The sequence below is a fragment of the Streptopelia decaocto genome (genome assembly GCF_964273445.1).
Source record: "Streptopelia decaocto genome assembly, chromosome: 3".
NCBI classification, from domain to species: domain Eukaryota; kingdom Metazoa; phylum Chordata; class Aves; order Columbiformes; family Columbidae; genus Streptopelia; species Streptopelia decaocto.
The window spans coordinates 82753621-82773680 of record NC_138656.1 but is presented as its reverse complement, the minus strand read 5'-3'; the positions used below and the strand labels follow the sequence as shown (position 1 = coordinate 82773680).

The following is a 20060-nucleotide window of genomic DNA, read 5'->3' as shown; positions in this document are numbered from 1 at the left end:
TCTGGCTTGTATCTAATAATAACTCTGGATGAGTACTTCGTGCCCATTCCAATTACTGATAAACCATCATTAGTGATATGTGCACATGGGATTTTAAACAAATACCAAGTTGCACAACAACTTCAGGAAAAAAAAAGTGCATTTGATCATCACAATTTCTTTTTGAAAGTCAGCAAAGCCACAGACAGTTACTGCTTGGACTCTTTTGGACAGCACTTGTGTGCCCACGTGCCAGGAGGCAGGCAGGCAGCAAGTCCAAGGCTTCTCAAGAGATCTGAACTTTCTGCGCATGGACTATGCCAAGGTGCAGCCTACGTGCTTTGCGTGCAGTGCTGTGGATGGCATCAGCTTTGCTGTGCACGAACAAAGCACCCCTGCTGCCAGTCGCTGTGGGTCCAGGTGTGTGACTGGACGGGGCATGTGCCCCACGGGTGCAGGAAGAGGACGGGCAAAGGCGGTGGAAGTGGCTTAACAGGAGTGGGGAGCACCTGGAGCTGCCACCACCCAGCCAGCTGCACTGTGCAGCTGCTCTCGCTGGCCTGCGATTCAGAAATACCAAATAAACGTAAAGGAGAAAACAAAATCCATGCGGACAGTACTTCTAGTTAAAAAAAAAAAAAAAAAAAAAAAAAAAAGAGATGTTGGGGAAAATAGGTTGTTAATTTCCAAGCGCTGCAGTTATGGCACATCTTGAATGCAGTTTCTGGGAAACGGCGCACGGAGCGCAGGCGAAGCCTGAGTTTAGCTTGTTTTGATGGTAAATACATGAGTGAGCAAGAAGCGTGTTAAGTCAGCGGCAAAGGGCAGCCGCAGGAGCATGAAGTGCCACCGGGCGCGCCGTCCGCAGCTGCAGCACGGCCTGAGGGAGGGCCCGCGGCGGGGCCCGCGCAGCCCCTCTGGCGGCTCGGGCGGGACGAGGGGAGGCCCCTGTGTGCGCTGGGACGGGTAGTTCTGGGCGGGAGCCGCCGGCAGGCCGCGCCGGGGCGAAGGACTACGTTTCCCAGCATGCCCCGCGGCGCTAAGGAGGCTATAAAAGGGGCGAAGCGGCAGCTTCAGCTCACACGCCGGCGGACAGGTACGGGCGATCAGGCAGGTGTCCCTGGTGCCGCCCCGCTGCTCCCTCATGAGGCCGCAGGACCTGCCGCAGGGCGGCCCCGCCGCCGCGCTGCCGGCGCTGGAAACGCTGAAGCAGCGGGCGTGCGAGAGCGTGGAGCTGAACGCGGCGCGGCTGGGCGCGCTGAGCCGCGACATCTGGAGCCGGCCCGAGCTGGCGTACGAGGAGCGCCAGGCGCACGACACCATGACCCGCTTCTTCTCCAGTGGGGAGCTGCCGGGCGCCGCCTGGGCCGTGCAGCCGCGCTACAAGCTGGACACGGCCTTCCGCGCCGACTGGGGCACGGCCGCCCCCCAGGGCGCCCGCCCGCTCCGCGTCGCCTTCCTCTGCGAGTACGATGCTCTGCCCGGCATCGGTCACGCCTGCGGGCACAACCTCATCGCTGAGGTGGGAGCCGCAGCCGCCCTGGGGCTGAAGGCCGCCCTGGAGAGCCTGCCGCAGCCGGCGCCCGTCGGTGTCCAGGTGAGAGGCCTCCCCGGGGCGGAGGTGGTGACCTCGGCCCCCTCGGGCCTGACTCTCTGCGTTTGTGTTGCAGGTCACGGTGCTGGGGACGCCCGCGGAGGAACAAGGGGGCGGCAAAATCGACCTCATAAATGCCGGAGCATTTGACGGGCTGGACGTGGTTTTTATGGCACACCCCTCGCAGGAAAACGCAGCCTACCTGCCCGATGTGGCAGAGCACGAGTGAGTGAGTAGGTTCAGGTGGAAAGGGTTGGCTTGTTATCAGCCTTTTCCTTCTCCCAGAGAAGAGGAGCTGGACTTGGGGCCAGAGACCTTGCAGGTGCCCTTCAGATAAAGCAGTATCCGCAGTCAGCTAAGGAGCCAGGTCACTGTTATGGACACTCCGAGCTGTTCTTCCAAAATGTTCAGCCTAGTGTTAAAGATCCCTGCCTGCTCTGAGACAATCTTGCATGTGTCCCAAAAATCCAGTCTTTATTCTGAAATTTCTAGGCATTTCTTTTTAAATGTGTGTGATTATCCCCTCTCTATATATATCTTTCTTTAAGGAACTGCAGGGAGTCTCATGGATCGTAGTTCCTTGCTTTCCTGGATATCAGATCACATAGTCCTCTGTACGCATTTTATTTTAATAACTTTTAAAATTGCTTCAGGTTTTCTCTGCCACTTTTGGAAGACCTGGCTGTTTGGATCCTTATTAACTTCCAGCCTAAATTTAATCATGGCCATTTTATATCTATTAACTCTCACATCAGCTTTCTTTTTTTGTTCAAAGTAGTTCTTGGCTTTCTGTCGTGTTTACCCCCAGTGTAAGTATAGGCAGCAGTCATACCATCACTCAGTGTTTTTTGTCAGCTAGCCTGAGACTAGCAGAGACTCCTCTGGTAACCTCCCTCCAGTGCAACAGTGTTTTCCAAGTATTAAGTTTGGCTGTCTCTGATTAAATTCTATGATATTTAAATAGCTGGTTTTCCAGCCATTTCTCACTTGATGTACTGGGACCTGTTTTTATCTTGGTTGTGCTGCCTTCAGCTCCTACATGCTTGATTTTATTGGCCATTTTGCCTTTGTCAGTGCTGTTCCTGGTGGGCAATTTGCTTCTGTTACTGCAGAGTTCTATGGTAAGGCAGATGAGCTTAGCAGCACCTAGTCTTCCTTACCTAGCTAGCTCTCTGCTATATTCCATCCTTGTGTTTCTAAAGACTCTTAACTGGTTATTTTAATCACCTTCAAAACTTACCTCAGCTTGGCTTTTGGTTGCTGTACCTTAAGGCAATATTTATAATCTTCAAGGTGTTTTCATTGACAGTTTTGTCTTTCTGTTGATTTCAACTATTGCAATAGCCTTTTGAGCTTGATACAGTAAGATTTGGAAATACCCCTTCAGAGGTGATGGTCTGCTGTAGGATGCAAGTCCTAGGGAGCCTTTAAACTGTGAATAATAGAGCAGGCGTGGAATTGAAGTACTGAGTGAAACAGCTTACAACCTCAAAAAACTTGATATACTCAGCTTATGTCATGATTTATGTGATTATGAGATTCCAAAGGTACAAAAAGACTGTTTTGATGACTTGTAACTGATCCTTTGGTTATTTCCAAGGAATTAAAGGACTGGTGATCATTAAATTGCTAGTATTACTGTATCTGCAAGCTCTGAAACTGGCTTGTGCCGGAAGTAAATTTGACGTACTGGGATAACTTTGGTGAATACAAGCCAAAATTTGCTGATTCTTACTCACTTATCCTTTGCCTAATCGTTCTATTCATTGTTAGTCAAACAGGATCCACATTCTTCTGTTAATATTCTTAAACTGGCTTAGGGTTTTGTTATTCATGAAAATCTGGTGGATTTTTCCTAAGAGTAAGTGACATTTGTGTACCAACAGAAGTACAAGAAAAGGAATGCTGAAGCAACTTTTAAGCAGCATGTGTTCCCTGTGGGGAGAAAAAAAAAATACTGTTGCATCATGACTTTCTGCTTTACTTTGCCTTCCCTCCATTTTTTTTGGAGAATATCCAGGGATCTGCCTTGCCTTCTTTGTGAGCTGATTTGAAGGGTTGCAGTCTAATTCTTGGGATGTTAATAGATAGGTTTTATTATCTTGATTTCATAATGATAATAAATTTTAAGTAAAAATCATACTTTACAGAATGGGATGTATGGTTTTCTTGGAGGATGGAAAAGGGCATAGTTAATTTTGATTGCAGGCAGTAGCAGGAGAGATTTTCCACTCCATTGTGTCCCTCTTTGCTCTCCAGTACTAAAGTTCTCGTATTAACTTACAGCTGTGCTGTGGCTCAGAGCATGAGGGGTCAGTTCAGGATAAGTGGCAAAGTTGGCATCTGTGTGAGACAGAAGGATGTTAGGCTGGTCCTAGCTGGGTAAGAGACAGGTTGTGCATCTCAGGGGGAAACTCTGAGTTTCAGGATGGAGTATTTTATGTAAAGAACTGTGTGTTGAGTACAGATTTAGGTAAAATCTCTGGTATTGATAAAAACCTCTAGTATTTGTGTGTTTGATAACTAGTAATGCCTTATATAGTTGTCAGTTTTTAATATTTGCCCATTATGTAAAGGCTTTCCATGTAATTTGAAATATTATTTATTGAGGCTAATATGAATGGCCCTCAGAAGATGAAGCCAAGCATGAATTCTTACTGAAATGTTTAGGTGTGGTATTTCAGGGCTTCGGCAAAGTTGGGGGTTGCACTAGATTTTTCTTGATGCAAGCCTTTCTGCCAGCATTTTTGAGATGTGCAAGGAAAGAGCATCCTTGCTGTAGCATGGTAATGTGTGTTTTGTACTAGGCTATGCATTTACTGCGCTTTTAAAGCTTGGCATCTGTTATTTAGACATGGCTTGTATGCGATCTTAGTAATGTGCTTTTGCTGTCTTACACACTCTACACATTTTTATTGGCATTTGATAAGAATTAGGATAATAAACTAATTTTAAATCGGACAAAAGGGGTTTTTTATCCTCTGTTTGAGAAGAACGTTAGGAATGTTAAGTCTCAGAACAGTTAGGAGGTATTAAAGTGTTGGAGACATTTAAGTAGTATGTGAAACTTGTACTTCTTGGGAAAGGGCTGTATAGTGGTATGTTACTGGTACCTTCTTCGCCTGATTGGCTCTTGATATTGTTCAATTTTGTTGATTTTTCTAGAAGTCTTTCAGCATCTTTCTGTACTTCAAGGCAGTTCAGCTTCTAACAATGTAGTGCCAGGTAAACTGTTTGGTGTTCTGCTGCACAAAACTTAAATAACAAACACTTGTGTGAACAAAAGGAACTTTTTATTTTAGAGGGTTTTTTTCAGTGAATGAAAAAACAAATAAGCAATGCCTTTTATTTCCTAGCGTGACTGTGAAATACTATGGAAAAGCTTCTCATGCTGCTGCTTATCCTTGGGAAGGAGTTAATGCATTAGATGCTGCTGTTCTTGCATACAACAATCTGTCTGTTTTAAGACAGCAAATGAAACCGACCTGGAGAGTTCATGGTGAGATCTTTGTTAAATCTAATGTCCTGCAAGTGTGAATTTAGGCTGTTGAAATACTAACTTAGAAAATTCTACAATTTAAAATATTGCATTATTGCACTAAACTTGCATAGTCACTTCAAATATTATTAAATAGCACCATTTTATTTAAATAATTTGTAATATTTAAAATCATGTCATTGTGCAGAACTAACTTCTGAAAATAAGCATATGGGTCAGATTCAAAAGAGGAGATGAGTGCCTAGGTAGAGTCTAGCCAAATTAAGTCTTTGCACTTAAAGTTGCAATTCAGAAATGAAGAAAGAAAAAAAAGCTGAGTTTATTTCAGTACATGGCCTTGAATTCCTTTAACTTTGTTTTTGCAAAAGTGTAAGATTAGATGCTTCTGAAAAATGAAGTATTACTTACTACATCATTTTTGTAGTACACATTCCATTAATTAGATGGCATTTTTATTTATGGGAAAGTGTAGTAGTCTAGAGTGAAGTACAAAAAACAAGTGATGGTTGAAGCCTGTAATTCTGGTTAGTACCTGGATGAACTAGATGTGCACTGGATTGTAATATTTAATATCTAGCAGACCTTGAAGTAGAAAGATCATTGTGCAATAAGACATGTTAAACATTAAGCTTGACTTGTACTCCTTCAACATCATGCATTTCTTTTTGTACAGTGAGAAGATTTCAGAAGTTGAGATGGAAGCTGCCCTTTAGCCATAAACCCTCGTTTCCCTTATTGCACCCAACACAACTTTTTCCAAGTTGAAGTTAAGAAACTTTGCCATTTCTACAGGTCTTAGGAATGTAGAACTTTATTTAGAAATCTTGTTACAAGTGTATAACACCTCCAGAAGTTCTAAGCCAATGAACATTAAATGTCTTGGCTGCTTGTGCTGTATAATATATGCCTGTACTTCTCTCCAGGATACCTGGCTAGAGCCTGGAAGCCCTAAAACCCTTTTGACTGTAGATTAAGATGTTTGCAGTTCTGCTGTGCAGCATACCCAAGTGAATTTTAGACAGAGGGCACAGCCTTAGCTCTATCCTATTACTCTGTAGGAAACAGGGCGTGCACTTAGGAGTTTTGGTGTGTGAAACTCATGTGTTGCAGGTTTAAGATTGGAGGTGCTTAAGTCTGCTATTGGATCTAAGCCAGGGGTGTCAAACACATTTTCACTGGGAGCCACATCAGCCTCGCAGTTGCCTTCAAAGGGCCGAATGTAATTTTAGGAGTGTATAACGTAACTACTCCTATCTTAGTTTATGAAGGCTGCATGGGTAATGTAGACAAAAACTTATGTAAACAGGCTTCCTGGACTTAATGTTTCCTGAACAATAGTAAAACTTATGTTACCTTGTTGATACAACTGTCATAAACTTGATTTTCAAAATGGAAATATTTAAAATACTTCTGGGAAGGTATAAGCAGCATGAATGAGATTTAATTTTAGGAATACTTTCTTTAAAACAGTGTGACAGAGGTCTCGTGTTGCAGATTTGCAGTAACAGCCATGGCTGACTTAAGTGATCCTAAAAATCTTAGTGTTAACTATTCCAGTTCTTGTTAGTGGGTTTCCTTTAGTGGAAGTTTAGAATTTCTAAGCAATGTTTTATATAGTTGAACAAAGTCAGTTTGTGTTTGTTTAATATTTAATAAGTTTCTTTCTTCCCTGCTTATGAGTGGAATAAATGTTGCCCCCTTGTTCAAGAAATTGTATTAAACAGGCTGTTAAAAATTTTAAAAGGTTCCATCTAGAAGCAGGGTGAGCTAGGTCCTATTAGCAGTGTGTGGGCAGCCTACTTTTTAAGCCAGATCTGATGTCCAGTCCATATTGCAGTTTCTTTGAAATCTAAGTGTAGACATACTCTTAGACTCCATCCAGTTCCATTCACAAATGCCTTGGAAGACAATTTAGTATTGAGCTATTTGTTTGGGGCAAACATGCTATGTGTCATGCAAGTTTGCATCATTACTTACTGGCTGACTGGCTGGTTCCTTTTCTGTGATGTCTGTTCCTTATCTGAGCTGTTCCTTTTGTTATGGGCTAGTACTGATGGTGGCTTAGTTCGCACTTTACTTTGACTGTGTTTGAAACTGGAAAGGTTTTACTTGAGGAGGGGCAGTTCAAAGTCATAAAGGATTTATGTGCTAAAAGTAAAGGCTTGTTGCCTGTTTGCATCCTGGTAGTGCTGTCTTCTCAGGCTTCAGTGACACACGTCCATAACTTTGTGCAATATTTTCATTTAAGGCCGGTAGTTTCTCAGGTTCTGTAGAAAACAAATATTACTCCACATTATCTAATTGAGGATAGGAGGCCAGGGAAACAAGCTGTCTGTTGAAAGCAATGTGCTGTTAGTGCGTGGAAATATAATGTAGAAGTAGGGTATGCAGTTGTTTTTTGTTGTTGAAATAGCTAAATATTATGGTATTTTATATATTATACATCCCAATATTTCTAAATAATTACTAGGAGGAATCTAATGAATGTTCTGGACACTGCAACATACACATATTCCAGTATTCCTGGGAAACACAACGTACTCAATTTCTCTCAAAGCTGACAGCATAAGTTGGAAGCATTCTAGTTGAGGAAACCTTTAAAAGTTAGAATCCAAGGTAGCCTTTTTAACAATTTTTTACTTTTTTCAAAGGCAGCCGGATTACTTTATGACTGATACATTGAATTTCAGGGAATGAATTACAAATGCTAGTTTGGCTTGTCTTTGGGTTTATAGCAGATGTCTAACCAAAGAATGCAATGTCATTCCACCTAACCTGACATGAAGAAACTTCATCCGCATACTGTTCTTTTTTTTTTTTTTTTTTTTTACATATTTAGTTGTTGAGCAAGGAGTTTCATGACAGGGCTGAAGATCAAGCATTTGCATTTAACACTGATAACATGACTTATCCCTTTCTGCAGGTGTAATAAAACATGGTGGTGTGAAACCTAACATCATTCCTTCTTATACTGAACTGGAATTTTACTTGCGTGCCCCTTCAGTGAAAGATCTTGCTGTTCTGACAGAGAAGGTTGAGAACTGCTTCAGATCTGCAGCACTAGCCACAGGATGCAAAGTAAGAATCTATTTGTGGTTCTGTGTTTCTATTATGCTCGACATAAGGTAGGCCAGAATAGGAAATCAAGGCTTATGGCATTTATCTGCCTGATGTTCAGCTGAAGGAAATCAAAATGTCAAAGATACTGCTCGCTTTGTGTCCTGAAAGAAACCTTTGTTTTATAAATAGAATGCCACATAATCAGGATAATCTGGGTTGGGAGAGGCATCCAGAGGTCATCTAGTCTAGCTCTGTTCAGAGCAGGAGCAGTTAAGAACAGACTGCTCAGTGCCACATGGTCTTCTGAGTATCTCCAAGGGTGAAATTCTATAGCCTCTCAACAGTGCTCTACCAGACTTACGGTGAACAAGATTTTTCCTGATGTTTATATTGTCATGGCTTAGCACTGGAACAGGTTGCCTGGAGAGATTGTGATGTTTCCATCCTTGGAGATAGTGAAAAGCTGCATTGATATGGTCCTGGGCAATCAGCTATAGGTGATCCTCTTGAGCAGTGGAGTTGGACAGGGTTACCTCCAGAGGTACTTTCCAGCTTCAACCAACTTCTGTGATGCTGCGGTCTCTAATAGGAATTTCCTTTGTTGCCTCTCATATCACTGGGCATCTCTAGAAGTCTGGTTCTGTCTTCTCTCTACCCTCTCCATCTGGTAGCTCTGGATAGCTTAATGTTCTTCTCTGAAGGCTCAACAAGCTAAGTCCTTTCACCTTTTCCCTGTATGTCATGTTCTCCAGCACCCTAATCGTCTTGTCAGCCTTCCCCTAGATTTGCTCCAGCCTTGAGCTGAGAATCACAAAACTGAACGTAACACACCAGGTGTGGTCTCACAGGAGTTGTCTGCATCAGGAATAAAGATATTTAATAAGTAATGGCACCCAGTATTGATTGCAGATGGATGCCACAAATAATAGGCAATTTGGATTTTTGTGCCACTGATCATCACTTTGAGCCTGGAGCTCTTCTGTGCCCAGTGAGCCAGACATGTTACCATGAAAAACTAAGCTTGGTTATGCACCATATCCTCTTCCATGAATCTGATGGGTATTCACAATTGCCTTGTGATTCGTGTGCCTGGACAATGGGTTTTAGGAGGATTTATTTGTTCCATAATCTCTCCAGGAGCTTGAGGGTAGGATGGTCTGACCAGTCTGTGATTTCCAAGATCCTCCTCCTGGCCCTTCAGTATAGAAGTGACCTTCAGCTGTTTTGGTGAGCTGGAGCATCCCTCTGTTTCCTTTGAGCGCAACTGAGCAGCAGGCTCATGTAGCAACCAAACATGGCAAATTAAGTGATTTTTTTTTTTTTCCAGTTAGCACTTTTTTTCTTAAAAAATGGAAGTGTCTCAGCTGTAGCTGGTTCCAGCACTATCATTCCCTTGCAATGCATTACTAAGATAGGAGGTTCTACCTGCTCTGTAGTTACAGACTGATGGCAAACACAGCTGTGAAAAGCATGTGTGTGATCATCAGAACAAATAGGTATAGCATATAGGAATGTGAACTACTGAGTTCTAAGGTCTATTTGAGGCATTTGATGCTGTTTTCCTATTAGGGCCTCTTCCCTGTAGCTAGAAGAAGATTTCAGAAAGTGTACTTTATGCAGAATGAAAGTTAAGATCTCTTTTGAAACTTGTCATTGGTATGTTTTTTACATTTGCTTTCAAACTCCTTGCCTGTGTGAAGTCACTTTATGAATGTGGCTGTAGTTATTGGAAATATTCTAAAGAAAAATAGTAAAATAGGATTTGGTGAAAGACTTAATCGATTTCTGACTAGTTTAATAGTGCCTGCAGTGGAAAACACTAGAAGCTGTTAAAGGAAATGTTTGCTTGCTGGTTTTGGAGATGCTATCTGTAAAATACAGGCTTCTGCAATTTGGCTGTTTAGTGCAAGCTTGACAGAACACCAGCTGTGTTTTCATCAAAGCTAATACTTGCTAGAATGTTATATTTTTGAAAGAAACTTAGCACTTATGTCTGTTTTCATGTGGGCTTGAAGTATGGGTGTATATTTAACTTTTCCAGGCTTTAAATTGTTTACATTATGCTGACTTAGGTTGGTAAAAAATAGCTAATCATTTGGGTTTTATTTTTTTGTCTAGGTGGAAATCAAAGGTGGTGAAAATGACTACTACAATGTGCTTCCAAATAAGATTCTGCAGAAAGTTTACAAGGAGAATGGAAAGCAGCTTGGAATAGAGTTTATATCAGAAGACAGTATTTTGAATGGTTTGTCAGGTAATTCAATCTGTTTTTTTTGTTATGACTTACACTTAAGAGCTGATAAATATAAGCTTATAAAATAATGGGATAGTGGTAGGTTAGGAGAAAAGAGCCAAATGAGAAAATTGAAGCTCTGTAAAAGCATTGTATTTCTGGCCTGTGTGTTTATATTTGTTGTAGAAGCTGAGAAATTTTCCCAGCAAGCATGGAAAGCAGTAATAATTTTCTGATATTTCTGTAAATATTTCGAGAAAGAAGCAGTTTGGTTGGGGAGAGGGATGAAAGGATGGAAAGCTAAGAACAGTCTTACTGAGAACATGAGAATGTGGAATGAATTGGGGTTCATTCTGTTGCTTTGATATATGGAATTCTGGTTTATGCTATGGATGAAGATGAGATTGGGTTCTTAGGAACCTTGTTTAACAATATTTTTCAAGCTTACATGTAAACATTTGAGAGAGAGTTTTGGAATGCATTTTTAAGTGGAAGTTCAGGCATCTCAGTGAACCTAATTAAATATTTCCATTAACAGATGATTCTCTGTTTCTAATTTTAGTTAGTGAGTTGAACAGATTAGTTTTCCAAAGGATAACATGCAAGTAGGTGTTTACTTCTCAGACTTGACTATGTCACAAACTATTTCACTTTCACGCTGTCTCTCAGAGGCATGGTAATAGGAGTGTGAATTCTTGAATGCTCAGGTGGGTTTCTTGTTGCCCTTAACAGTTGTTTTTTTTTCCAGAATCCTCCTACAGGAGCTGTGTTCAAGTTTTAAAACTGCTGCTGGTACTTTGTAGCCTTCACTACTGATCATAATTGTATACATAAATGCTTTTACTCCACTCATATTAAAGGCTTTTCTGTTTGCTTGGAAGGAAAATATTGTTTTCAGTTAAAAAAATTGTTATTCTAAATAGTTTGATTGTGGTACTAATCTTCTCCATATTAAATGCAGGTTATCTTTGGATAGTTAAGGTGTTGATGTTTGGGGACAGAATTCTCCAAACTTTTTTGTGTTTGTGGGAGACAGCATATCTAATGGTATTCTGGGTTGTTTTGTTTTTCTCTTGTTTCTTACTTCCTTTCCAAATTAAGGCAATGCTAGCATATTTTCTCCAGTTTGTTCATTTTCTTTAGTTATAATTTTATTTTAAACCTAAGACAGATTTATTTTTTCTTTATTCAGTGTTGTACAAGGGAGAGTACTTGGCTCATTTAGCCTAGGAAAGGGCCTGAGGATTCTTATTTAGAATGTTTTCTGTAGTGAAACTTTACAGAGCTCTGCTAGTTGCTTCCTTCAGACTGTTTTATTAAGGATGAAGATCATGAATACTGGTGATCCTGCTGGTTCAGAGGACTTTGAATTTAGTATAGACACCCAATTCTAATAGTGCTTTCATATGTAACTCACATGACATGCTAACCATTAACTTGCTTAAACTGAAACTCTTCATATGCCTGTCCTGTCCTTAATGGCTTGTTGAATATCAAAATGTGCTTGACCAATTATGCTTTTATTGTATACTGCAGTGGGTTTTACCAAATTTTCTTTCCACAGCTGCTTCTCTGAATTTTTGCAGTGGGGATTCAGGAGTCATAACAAAGTACTGTCTACAGAGACATAGGAGTAGAATTTTGTATGCTGCCCTTTTTGGGAGGGGTTGAGTGTTTTGTCTCATTTTTTCAAGACCTGTATTTCTCTTTAGTTTTCATATGGTTTTCAATGTTTTCTTTTAGGATATCAGTTTCTTCTGTTGAAAGGGAAGGAAGATAGCTCAGTTGCTTCTCCATGTCTGTGCAGCAGAAAAGTCGTTAACAGATGAGCGTACTCGCTGCCACCTCTACATGGGTATTAGTATCGGTCTGCTTACAGGTATCGCTCTAGGCAGCTAAGCATTACAGAGAATTCTTTTAGTCTGTCCAGTCGCACTGCCCTGTGTGTGCCTCGTGCACGCTCTGCTCGTTTGGCACACAGTTGGGGTGGTGTGAAATCATGTGAATATGAGTTACCTTTGACCAGGTGCCATGAGCTGTTTCTCCTGCTGGTAAGGGTAGCTCTGCTGCAGGATAGGGATCACCTCCCAAAGCAGATGCCTTAATTGAGGCACCCATGCTTGTGATAACTTACTCTGTTTTTAGCCTTCATGGGGGTCACTGGCTTCTTGTGCACAAGACTGATACAGATGGTCTTAAGAAGGAGCCAGTGTGTTGAGAAAATACTGCTTTTGAAGCTTGGACCTGTATTTAGGTGCTTCTTGGAATCTTCTGCATTCTCCCTTCCATTCATGTTTGTGCTAATACTGGCTTCTATTATGTGCGTAATTAGTCAAAAAGGCTTCAGTATCAGCTGCTGGACATATTTTTGAGACTGGAGCTCCCAATACCCTTCTGTTGATGACAGTGCACATGTCTGTATATTGCACTGATAACTGTGCAATTATGCTGCTAGACATTATCCCAATCTGTACATTTCTAGCAAGCATACAGTTCCTGATGTTTGTATGAAAACCATTGGAACACTGGGAGTTTTAAACATTCCACTAGGTTATTATCACTAAAGGGCTTAACATGTTTTCTGATAGAGGGGAGAATTTGACTGTCACATTTTAATTAACAGCTGCCTGAATTTTGGCTTGGGAAGTTTTCCATCTTACTAGAAAATACCAATTTTAAATCCCTTAATATTCAGCAAAAATAACTTGTAAGCTGGTAGTAGATTGGATATGGATATAAATTTAAATGGAATTATATGACTGAGAGCTGGGATGCACTGAAATTTCTAATACTTCACTTTCTGAGTGAGAGCAGGGAAAAAGGCCAACACAGTCTTTCCAGCAGTTTGTGTATTAGTGCTTGGTAGGACAAGTCTAGAACTTTTGGTTTAGTCTGGAGTAGACAGAACTTCTAGACTTCTGGTTTGTCTTTCCAGACTGACAAAAGAACAGATTGATAGTGTAGACTACTGAAAACTGAAATAATGTGTTGCTGTGCCAAGAGTTGGATTTTCTTCAAATGCATACTAAATTCATGGGAAAGTACTTTTTTTTGGACAACCCTTGCTGCTTCTGTTTGTCTGTAGGCAGAGCAAATAGCAAGCTAGTCTTGTCCTCTTTGATCACATAATGTAGGCTCTGTTGACTCACTTTTATTAACTCTATGCTTTCAAGTAAAATCTATATTCTCCAATCATTTAAGTCTTAAGGCATTAGCAGTGTCTCTTCTCCTGGAAGTATTATGATATGGAGGATACCTGATGTGTTACAAATAATATACAATCTTTGGAACAGTCATTTTTATATGCCATTGCTAAGCAAATAAACTTGCAGTTCTGATCAGCCTGGAAGAAAGTTAATTGATATCTTAGTTTGTCAATCCCTATTTTTCCCACTATGAAACAATGTGTTCTGTAGTATCTGAATTTCACAATAACTGACATGTTGGTTTCTCCAGCTTCTAAATGTCATTTTAATAAATACTGAGTAGATTACTTGTTTGGTGGGGGGAGGGAGGGGAGTGGCAATCAGGAAGTAGTTGCAAACTCTTGGATGATTTACTGTGAAGGATCTACTACTTCTGGATGGTATCATTAAATAGATAAGGCTATACTTTGAGATACTGTCACTAACACACTGAAGGAGCTAGTCAGGCATGAAAGAATCATCATTAAAAATTGCAGCATTGCTATCAAGAACTTTTTTGTGTCTACAGAGGACTGGTGTTTTGTCTGGAGTTTAGTTCTGATCTTATTTCAAGAGTGCTTGTGCTGTTAATGTTTTTGTAACTCAAAAATAGTTGTCCTTGGTCTGTTTTTGTTCAAAGATAGATTGTTCCTACTTCAGAGTCCCCTGCCTAATGCGGAATATTTGCATACTGGTGAAAAGTGGAAATTGTTTGGCTTGGTTCTAAGGGCTGTAACAGGAAAATAGTTGGACTGCTTGCAACTCCAAGATTTGCTGCTTTCATTGGTTCTGAATTAACACCTTACTATCAGGAGATGCTTGATAGAAACGTGCTAATTTTTTTATTCCATTTACTGTTGATATATCTTCTTGCCATCCAGTAACTGATTATTGATCAGAAGGGCACTGGAGAGCAGCCTCTGAAGATGGCTAGTTAGGGAAAACATCTTGGTGATGGGTTATTTCTGTATGGGTAATGACTCATTAGAAATGGTTTTATTTTGGTATTTGGGGCAAAGGATATTCTGTTTTAGATACGGGCTGGAGATAGTATCTATCATACACTTTCTTACAGCATTCAAAACTCTTCAACACTTTTTCATTAAGAAAACTTCTGTGTTGCTTCTAGGTTCCACGGACTTTGGAAATGTTACATTTGTAGTCCCTGGGATTCATCCATATTTTTATATTGGTTCTGATGCATTGAATCATACTGAGCAGTACACAGAAGCTGCAGGTGAGTGGAAGTGAAAAGGGTTAGAGGCTTATATTTGGAACCTTTACACATTGTAAGAACTGGTTGCTGATTCTTCACTATGGCAAATCTAGAAATTACAAATATTTGCAGTTAGAGAATTAAAGCTTTTATATGCATCTATGGTATTCAAAGCTATTGTGTATTAAATGTATGAAAGTGTCAGTACTAGATCAGAAAGTGGCTGCATGTGAGTACCTGCATAGAAATGAAGTTGCTTTCTTCAAGCATATGATGGGTTCTGAGCTGAGTACAGACCCTGAAATAATTAATATAGTTAATTGCAGAGTTGCAGGAAAAAAAACTGACTATATGTAGAATTTCTGGTTTTGTGTTTAAAGTTAATGTATATGGGATGGTTGACCACTCCTTTAACTAAAAGCCTGATTTCACTAAACCATCTAGCCAGAAGGATTATTCCTAGCTGCATATTCAGAGTTTCTAAACATAAACCAAAAGATAAAGTAATTTTAACTCCTAAAGCGCAATACTCTGGAAGTATAATAGAGATAATGATATAAAATTGCATTTTCTAAAAAAGAAAATGTGCACTCTTATTTTCCTGTTTTCAGTCTTACTTGTTTACATTAGTAACAGGAAGTTGCATGTGAAAATTTGGTTTGAGGCATCAGAAAATAGACATGCTTTATTTATGGAAGCAGATTTTTAAGAACCTGTTATTGCAATTGAAACTTGAAGATCTTATAAAATATGCCTTATGTAGTAAGCTGGTGGTATGTATCTCATATTAGTAATCTGAGCTGCTGTTTTTTTTTTCTATAGGGTCACAGAATGCTCAGTTCTACACTTTGCGCACAGCAAAAGCTTTGGCGATGACAGCACTGGATGTCATATTCAAGCCAGGTCTGCTAGAAGAAGTCAGGGAAGACTTCAGACAGGTGAAGCTAAAAGAAGAGGGGCAAATAAATCCAGTAGAACCTAACAAAGAATCTGGCATTGGCACAGCAGCATGTGCCTCACACTATACTTCATTAATCCTCTCTCAGTAGGATTGACATAATGGAGATGCTGTATTTGAATCCCTAGAAGGGGCTGGATAAACACAACTGAAGAAATGCTGATATTTTTGGACTTCAGGAAAAGCAAATTGCACATTTTTGAAAGCAATGATACTGTTTCATGTAACTAATGTTTGCTGTATTCAGTATGGTGATGAACTTTGGAGAGAGCGAGCTCAAATATATTGTCTTTCAGTTGCAGTGTTGAATAAATGATAGTGTTTAGATCCCTTGTCAATTATTTTCTATGTGTTGTTATAGCAGTATCCCTTATAGGGGAAATATGGCATTTACATGGAAATATTTGTTCTAAAATAAGCACTATTCACTTGGTGATTGTAGTCTGAATCTGATTTATGAAGCATTTCTCTCTGGCCAGTCACTTTTTCTTGGGACAAGGCAAAGGCCTAGAACTCGAGCTGGTTTCTCTGGAGAGAAGGGTGTGTTTTTGGAAGCATGCCTGGTTTTGACAACAGTAGCTTCTAGCAAGGCTGAGAACCATTTGCATGAAAATGTGATCTGTAAAGGCTGATTGTCCTGAAATGCATTGACCTTCCTTCTAATAGATTTTGGAGGTGTTCTGGAGAAGTCATTGATCAAAAAACTGGAAAGCAACTCAATCAACACACTTAAACTACCACAGGAAGATGCGTGTGCACCTTTAAGCCCTACTCTAGAGCAATACAAGTGTCCACACAGGGTGTTGCACTAGCTTACCTGATCTGAAGGTTGTGTATAAATTTAGCTAAACAAGTAGAAATCTTTTTCACAAAGATGCAAGTGTGGTACCATGAAGCAGTGAATGAAGGTAACCTTAAACTGCCTCTGTGCACCCCTCTGTAGTAAGCTCTGAGCAGCTTGCACTGAGGGTTGCTTGTGCAGTAATTGGCTTCTCAAACCTGTTTGTTCCCATACCCTAAGCATCAGATCTCTAAAGTCTTGCCAGTTGTCTATTCTGTGTGGCTGGTCTATTTAATCCTTACTATTTTACTTTTCAGAAACAGGGTTGCACATTTTATCTAGGTAGTGCTCTGTGCATCCAAACATGTTAGGATTTTTTTATTAACTTATTAAAGGGTCATATGAATACATAAGGAATCAGTCCTTTGTTCAGATAAAAATTGCTGAGTCAATGGACAGACTGAGTGAAAAGCAACTTACTGGTTAACATTTTCGTAAGCAAAGATATTATAGTAAGCTTCTGAAAATAAGTCAGGCAAAACTATTCCCAGCAAGTCACAATACTGAAAATCATTTCAGCAACATTGGGCTTAACAGCATCAGTCTCTAAATGGTAAACTCCAGAATTCTAATCAGAATTTGTATTTTAATAATTTCTATATTCAGTTTCTAATTTTGGAAAAAACAGATTCCATATTTTGGTTTAACTGTGCACTCCCTCTGTGTTTCTGTGCATACTCTTAAATAGCAGCTGGAGGTCTGTGTTAAAGAATTCTATTGAGTCTTTCCCTTCCTAGAAGAAAAAGTCTGACTAGGGCTGACTTGTGTTTGAATGTCATGTAGACAATGTAGACAACAGAATTTGACAGTTTAAGACCTTCTGATCAGTCAGCATCTGTGATTGTAGTAATAGGACACAAGGCTATCTGTTCATATATTAAATGCTCTGTGTTTTTGGAAAAAAAGTGACTTTATCAGTTTCTGTAAGAACAAGAGGCAGAATTAAAGCTTGGTTGTGTGGTGGTTTTGTTTTGATTTTGTGGTGTTTTGTTTTTTTTTTTAAATTTTTTATAAGCCAGTTATTTGAAGAGTTGAGGATGACCATAAGTATTCCAGGTTACAAGATGGTCCTCGCTTACCCCAGTATCCTTGCTTTTATTTGCAGGCAGTTTTGACAGATGAATGTGTGAAACAGATGAGGGTTGGACTCTGAGATGTAGGTAGGTATGTCCAGGATAGTAAGTTGGATACTAAATCCGGCTGAAATTTGGTCCAAAGATTGTCAAAGGAACTTTCTCTGTAAATTTTACCTTAAACCCAGCCTTTACCAATTCTCAGACAGTTACAAATCATTAAGTTCTACTGGGCTAACAAGCTAGTTTATGAATTTCCCTAGCATATGTGGCTTTTTCTTTCCTCCTGCATGAATGGCTTAACTTCTTGCTTTGCTGTTTTTGAGATGGAGTGTTGGGATCCCAGTGACAGCAATACGTGCTGCAGGGTTGTGTTTTCTACAAGCTGGTGTGTGTTATAGCCTTCTCGGTTCTCTTTGTCCCAACTAGCTGGTTGTTGACTGGATTATGTCTAAGATAATTTAAATAAACATTTCTGCACTAAAAGCACATCGTCATTTTGTTGTAGCCGTTGCTGGAATTAAACCAAAACCGAAGTAGTGATTAAAGATGAGTTGATATCAATGAAGCAGTTTAATTGTGACTGAATTTTTTTGCCCTTTGATTAATATTGAGATGTTGCAGACTTCATTTGAATAGCAAAGTTGATTTTTTTTTTTTTTTTCCCCTTAGTTTGGTATGATTATTTAAGAGTGAGGGTGTTGTAAGCTTTCAATTTCAGTCTGTGAGAGTGAGCAGGTTTTTTGTATTTGAAAAGCATTAATTCTCACAATACTTAATGCTAGTCTTTATAATCTTAGGGCTGGTTTAGATGTTAAAGCATGTTAGAATTTGTAGAATAATAGGAGTGGTACTTGAGAGGGCTCTCTGGAGGTAAACATGGTCCAGGCTCCAGCTTGAGGTGGGTTTATCACCAACACTAGATCAGGTGAGCTTGGCTTCATTTGCTGAATCCTGGAAGATAGAGACTTGCAGTTCCCCAGGCAAGGTAATTCCAGTTTGTGTCTCAGAACATATGTTTTTAAGGTCCAGGACTAAAGCAGTTTGGGATTAAACATTAGGACTTTACTGTTATGATGATATTGTATATCAGAAAAGTTTTTCTTGTGGGAATAAAGCTCACTTTGATTTTCAGTAATTTGTGCTCATAAATCACATGTATATGAAAATATCTGGCATGTTTAAGTTAACATAGCTGCAGTCTTCCCCTGGCTGTTTTTAATTTAAGAATATTGGAATATTTGTCAAGAACAGTGCATTTAGCAATGAACCAAAATATGTAGGTAATAAACTGTAATTGCTGAACTCATTCTGAACAGCTGATAGCAAATCACAGCTGCTTAAGGATGAGGTGATTATGTCCAGAATTTATGAAGAACTGAAAGCCTCTGCCAGCCTACCAAGCTACAGCATTTGCTTGTTTAATATCTATCCTAGAAAGAGTGAAAGAGATGCTTGGTTTACAACAAAACAAAAAATAAACCATGAAATATGATGGATTTCTTTTTATGAAGTATTTGAAGGAGAGGATTTATAACCTGCCAAGTTAGGCTACCTGATGTGGAAGGGTCCAGCAGCCTTTCTTCGCGGAGTAAAAGGGGAGCAGCTTTGTTTTTGTAAATCATATTTCTGTGGTCACTTAGTTCCCATTTCTGAGTGCTCTGCACCTGATGATGTTGCAGTCACAGAGCGAGACACTGGTCCTGTGAAGAAGAGTCATCATGTGTGAGCTGTTGAAGTCCTTGTCTGGTATTCACTGAGTGATCTTCCCACAGCTTGACAGTGTTCTTTAAAACGGGTTTTTGTTTAGACCGAAGTGTTTGGGATTAAATGATTTTGAAATGAAGTCAGCACATACATGATTTCCCATTTTTCCCTAAGGTTTAATGTTTCCTGGAAGCAGCAGTCCTCCCCAGAGCCTTTGCCTGCCCGCCTGGGTGGCTGGCTGCTGCTGGCACCCACTTTTTGTTGTTACCATTAGTGCAGTCACCTTGCCTCTGTTCTCCAGACAGGCAGGACTGCATTGCAGCTCTGTGCCATGGTTTTGTAACAGCCATGCAAGATTTGGGGGGTTTTATGAAGGGAGCAAAAGTGAATCCCTCTTAAGAGTTGTTACCCAAACTTTCTGTTAAGCCAAAGTTTGGGCAGGATTGCTGCTGGTTTAGATTCCTTTAGGCACTAATGGAAGCTGAAGGTATCTGACAAATCCATCAAGGATTTTTCTAAGCTACAACTGCATCTGAACTTCCTTATTTAAAAGGCTCTTCCGTACTTAAATTTGGCTCTTCACTAGAGCCAAATCCCTCAGTCCTGGGAAAGACTGAAGTGCACATGGTTATGGATAGTCTTAGCAGCCATAAGCTACATGCTGTTAGGCAGTGCTGTCGCTTGTAGTTGCTCTTGAGTACCTGTATAAAGTTAT

At 40.1% G+C, this 20060-nt stretch overlaps 1 protein-coding gene across 3 annotated transcripts; it reads left to right on the top strand.

The window, feature by feature from the left end:
- The first annotated feature begins 396 nt into the window (after positions 1–396).
- Positions 397–18135, top strand: PM20D2 (peptidase M20 domain containing 2). Of its 3 annotated transcripts, none has more exons than XR_014183522.1 (7): positions 397–1576; positions 1650–1798; positions 4930–5072; positions 7996–8150; positions 10251–10386; positions 12109–12244; positions 14680–14787. XR_014183522.1 is itself a non-coding variant. In XM_082047508.1 (7 exons), exons 1-7 carry the CDS (start codon positions 1124–1126, stop codon positions 15813–15815), a joined length of 1371 nt encoding a protein of 456 aa, XP_081903634.1. In that variant the 5' UTR covers positions 408–1123; the 3' UTR covers positions 15816–18135. The 3 variants fall into 3 exon arrangements, 2 of the variants coding, with proteins under 2 accessions (XP_081903635.1, XP_081903634.1); XM_082047508.1 differs by lacking the exon at positions 12109–12244 and adding an exon at positions 15589–18135 and having other exon boundaries at positions 408–1576; XM_082047509.1 differs by having other exon boundaries at positions 12109–14683.
- The last annotated feature ends 1925 nt before the right edge of the window (positions 18136–20060 follow it).

Coding starts and splice junctions, on each gene's coding strand:
- PM20D2 (XM_082047508.1), top strand. CDS start 1,124: ATGAGGCCGCAGGACCTGCCGCAGGGCGGCCCCGCCGCCGCGCTGCCG. Junction 1,577..1,649: donor CGGCGCCCGTCGGTGTCCAG/GTGAGAGGCCTC, acceptor TTTGTGTTGCAG/GTCACGGTGCTGGGGACGCC. Junction 5,073..7,995: donor ACCGACCTGGAGAGTTCATG/GTGAGATCTTTG, acceptor CCCTTTCTGCAG/GTGTAATAAAACATGGTGGT.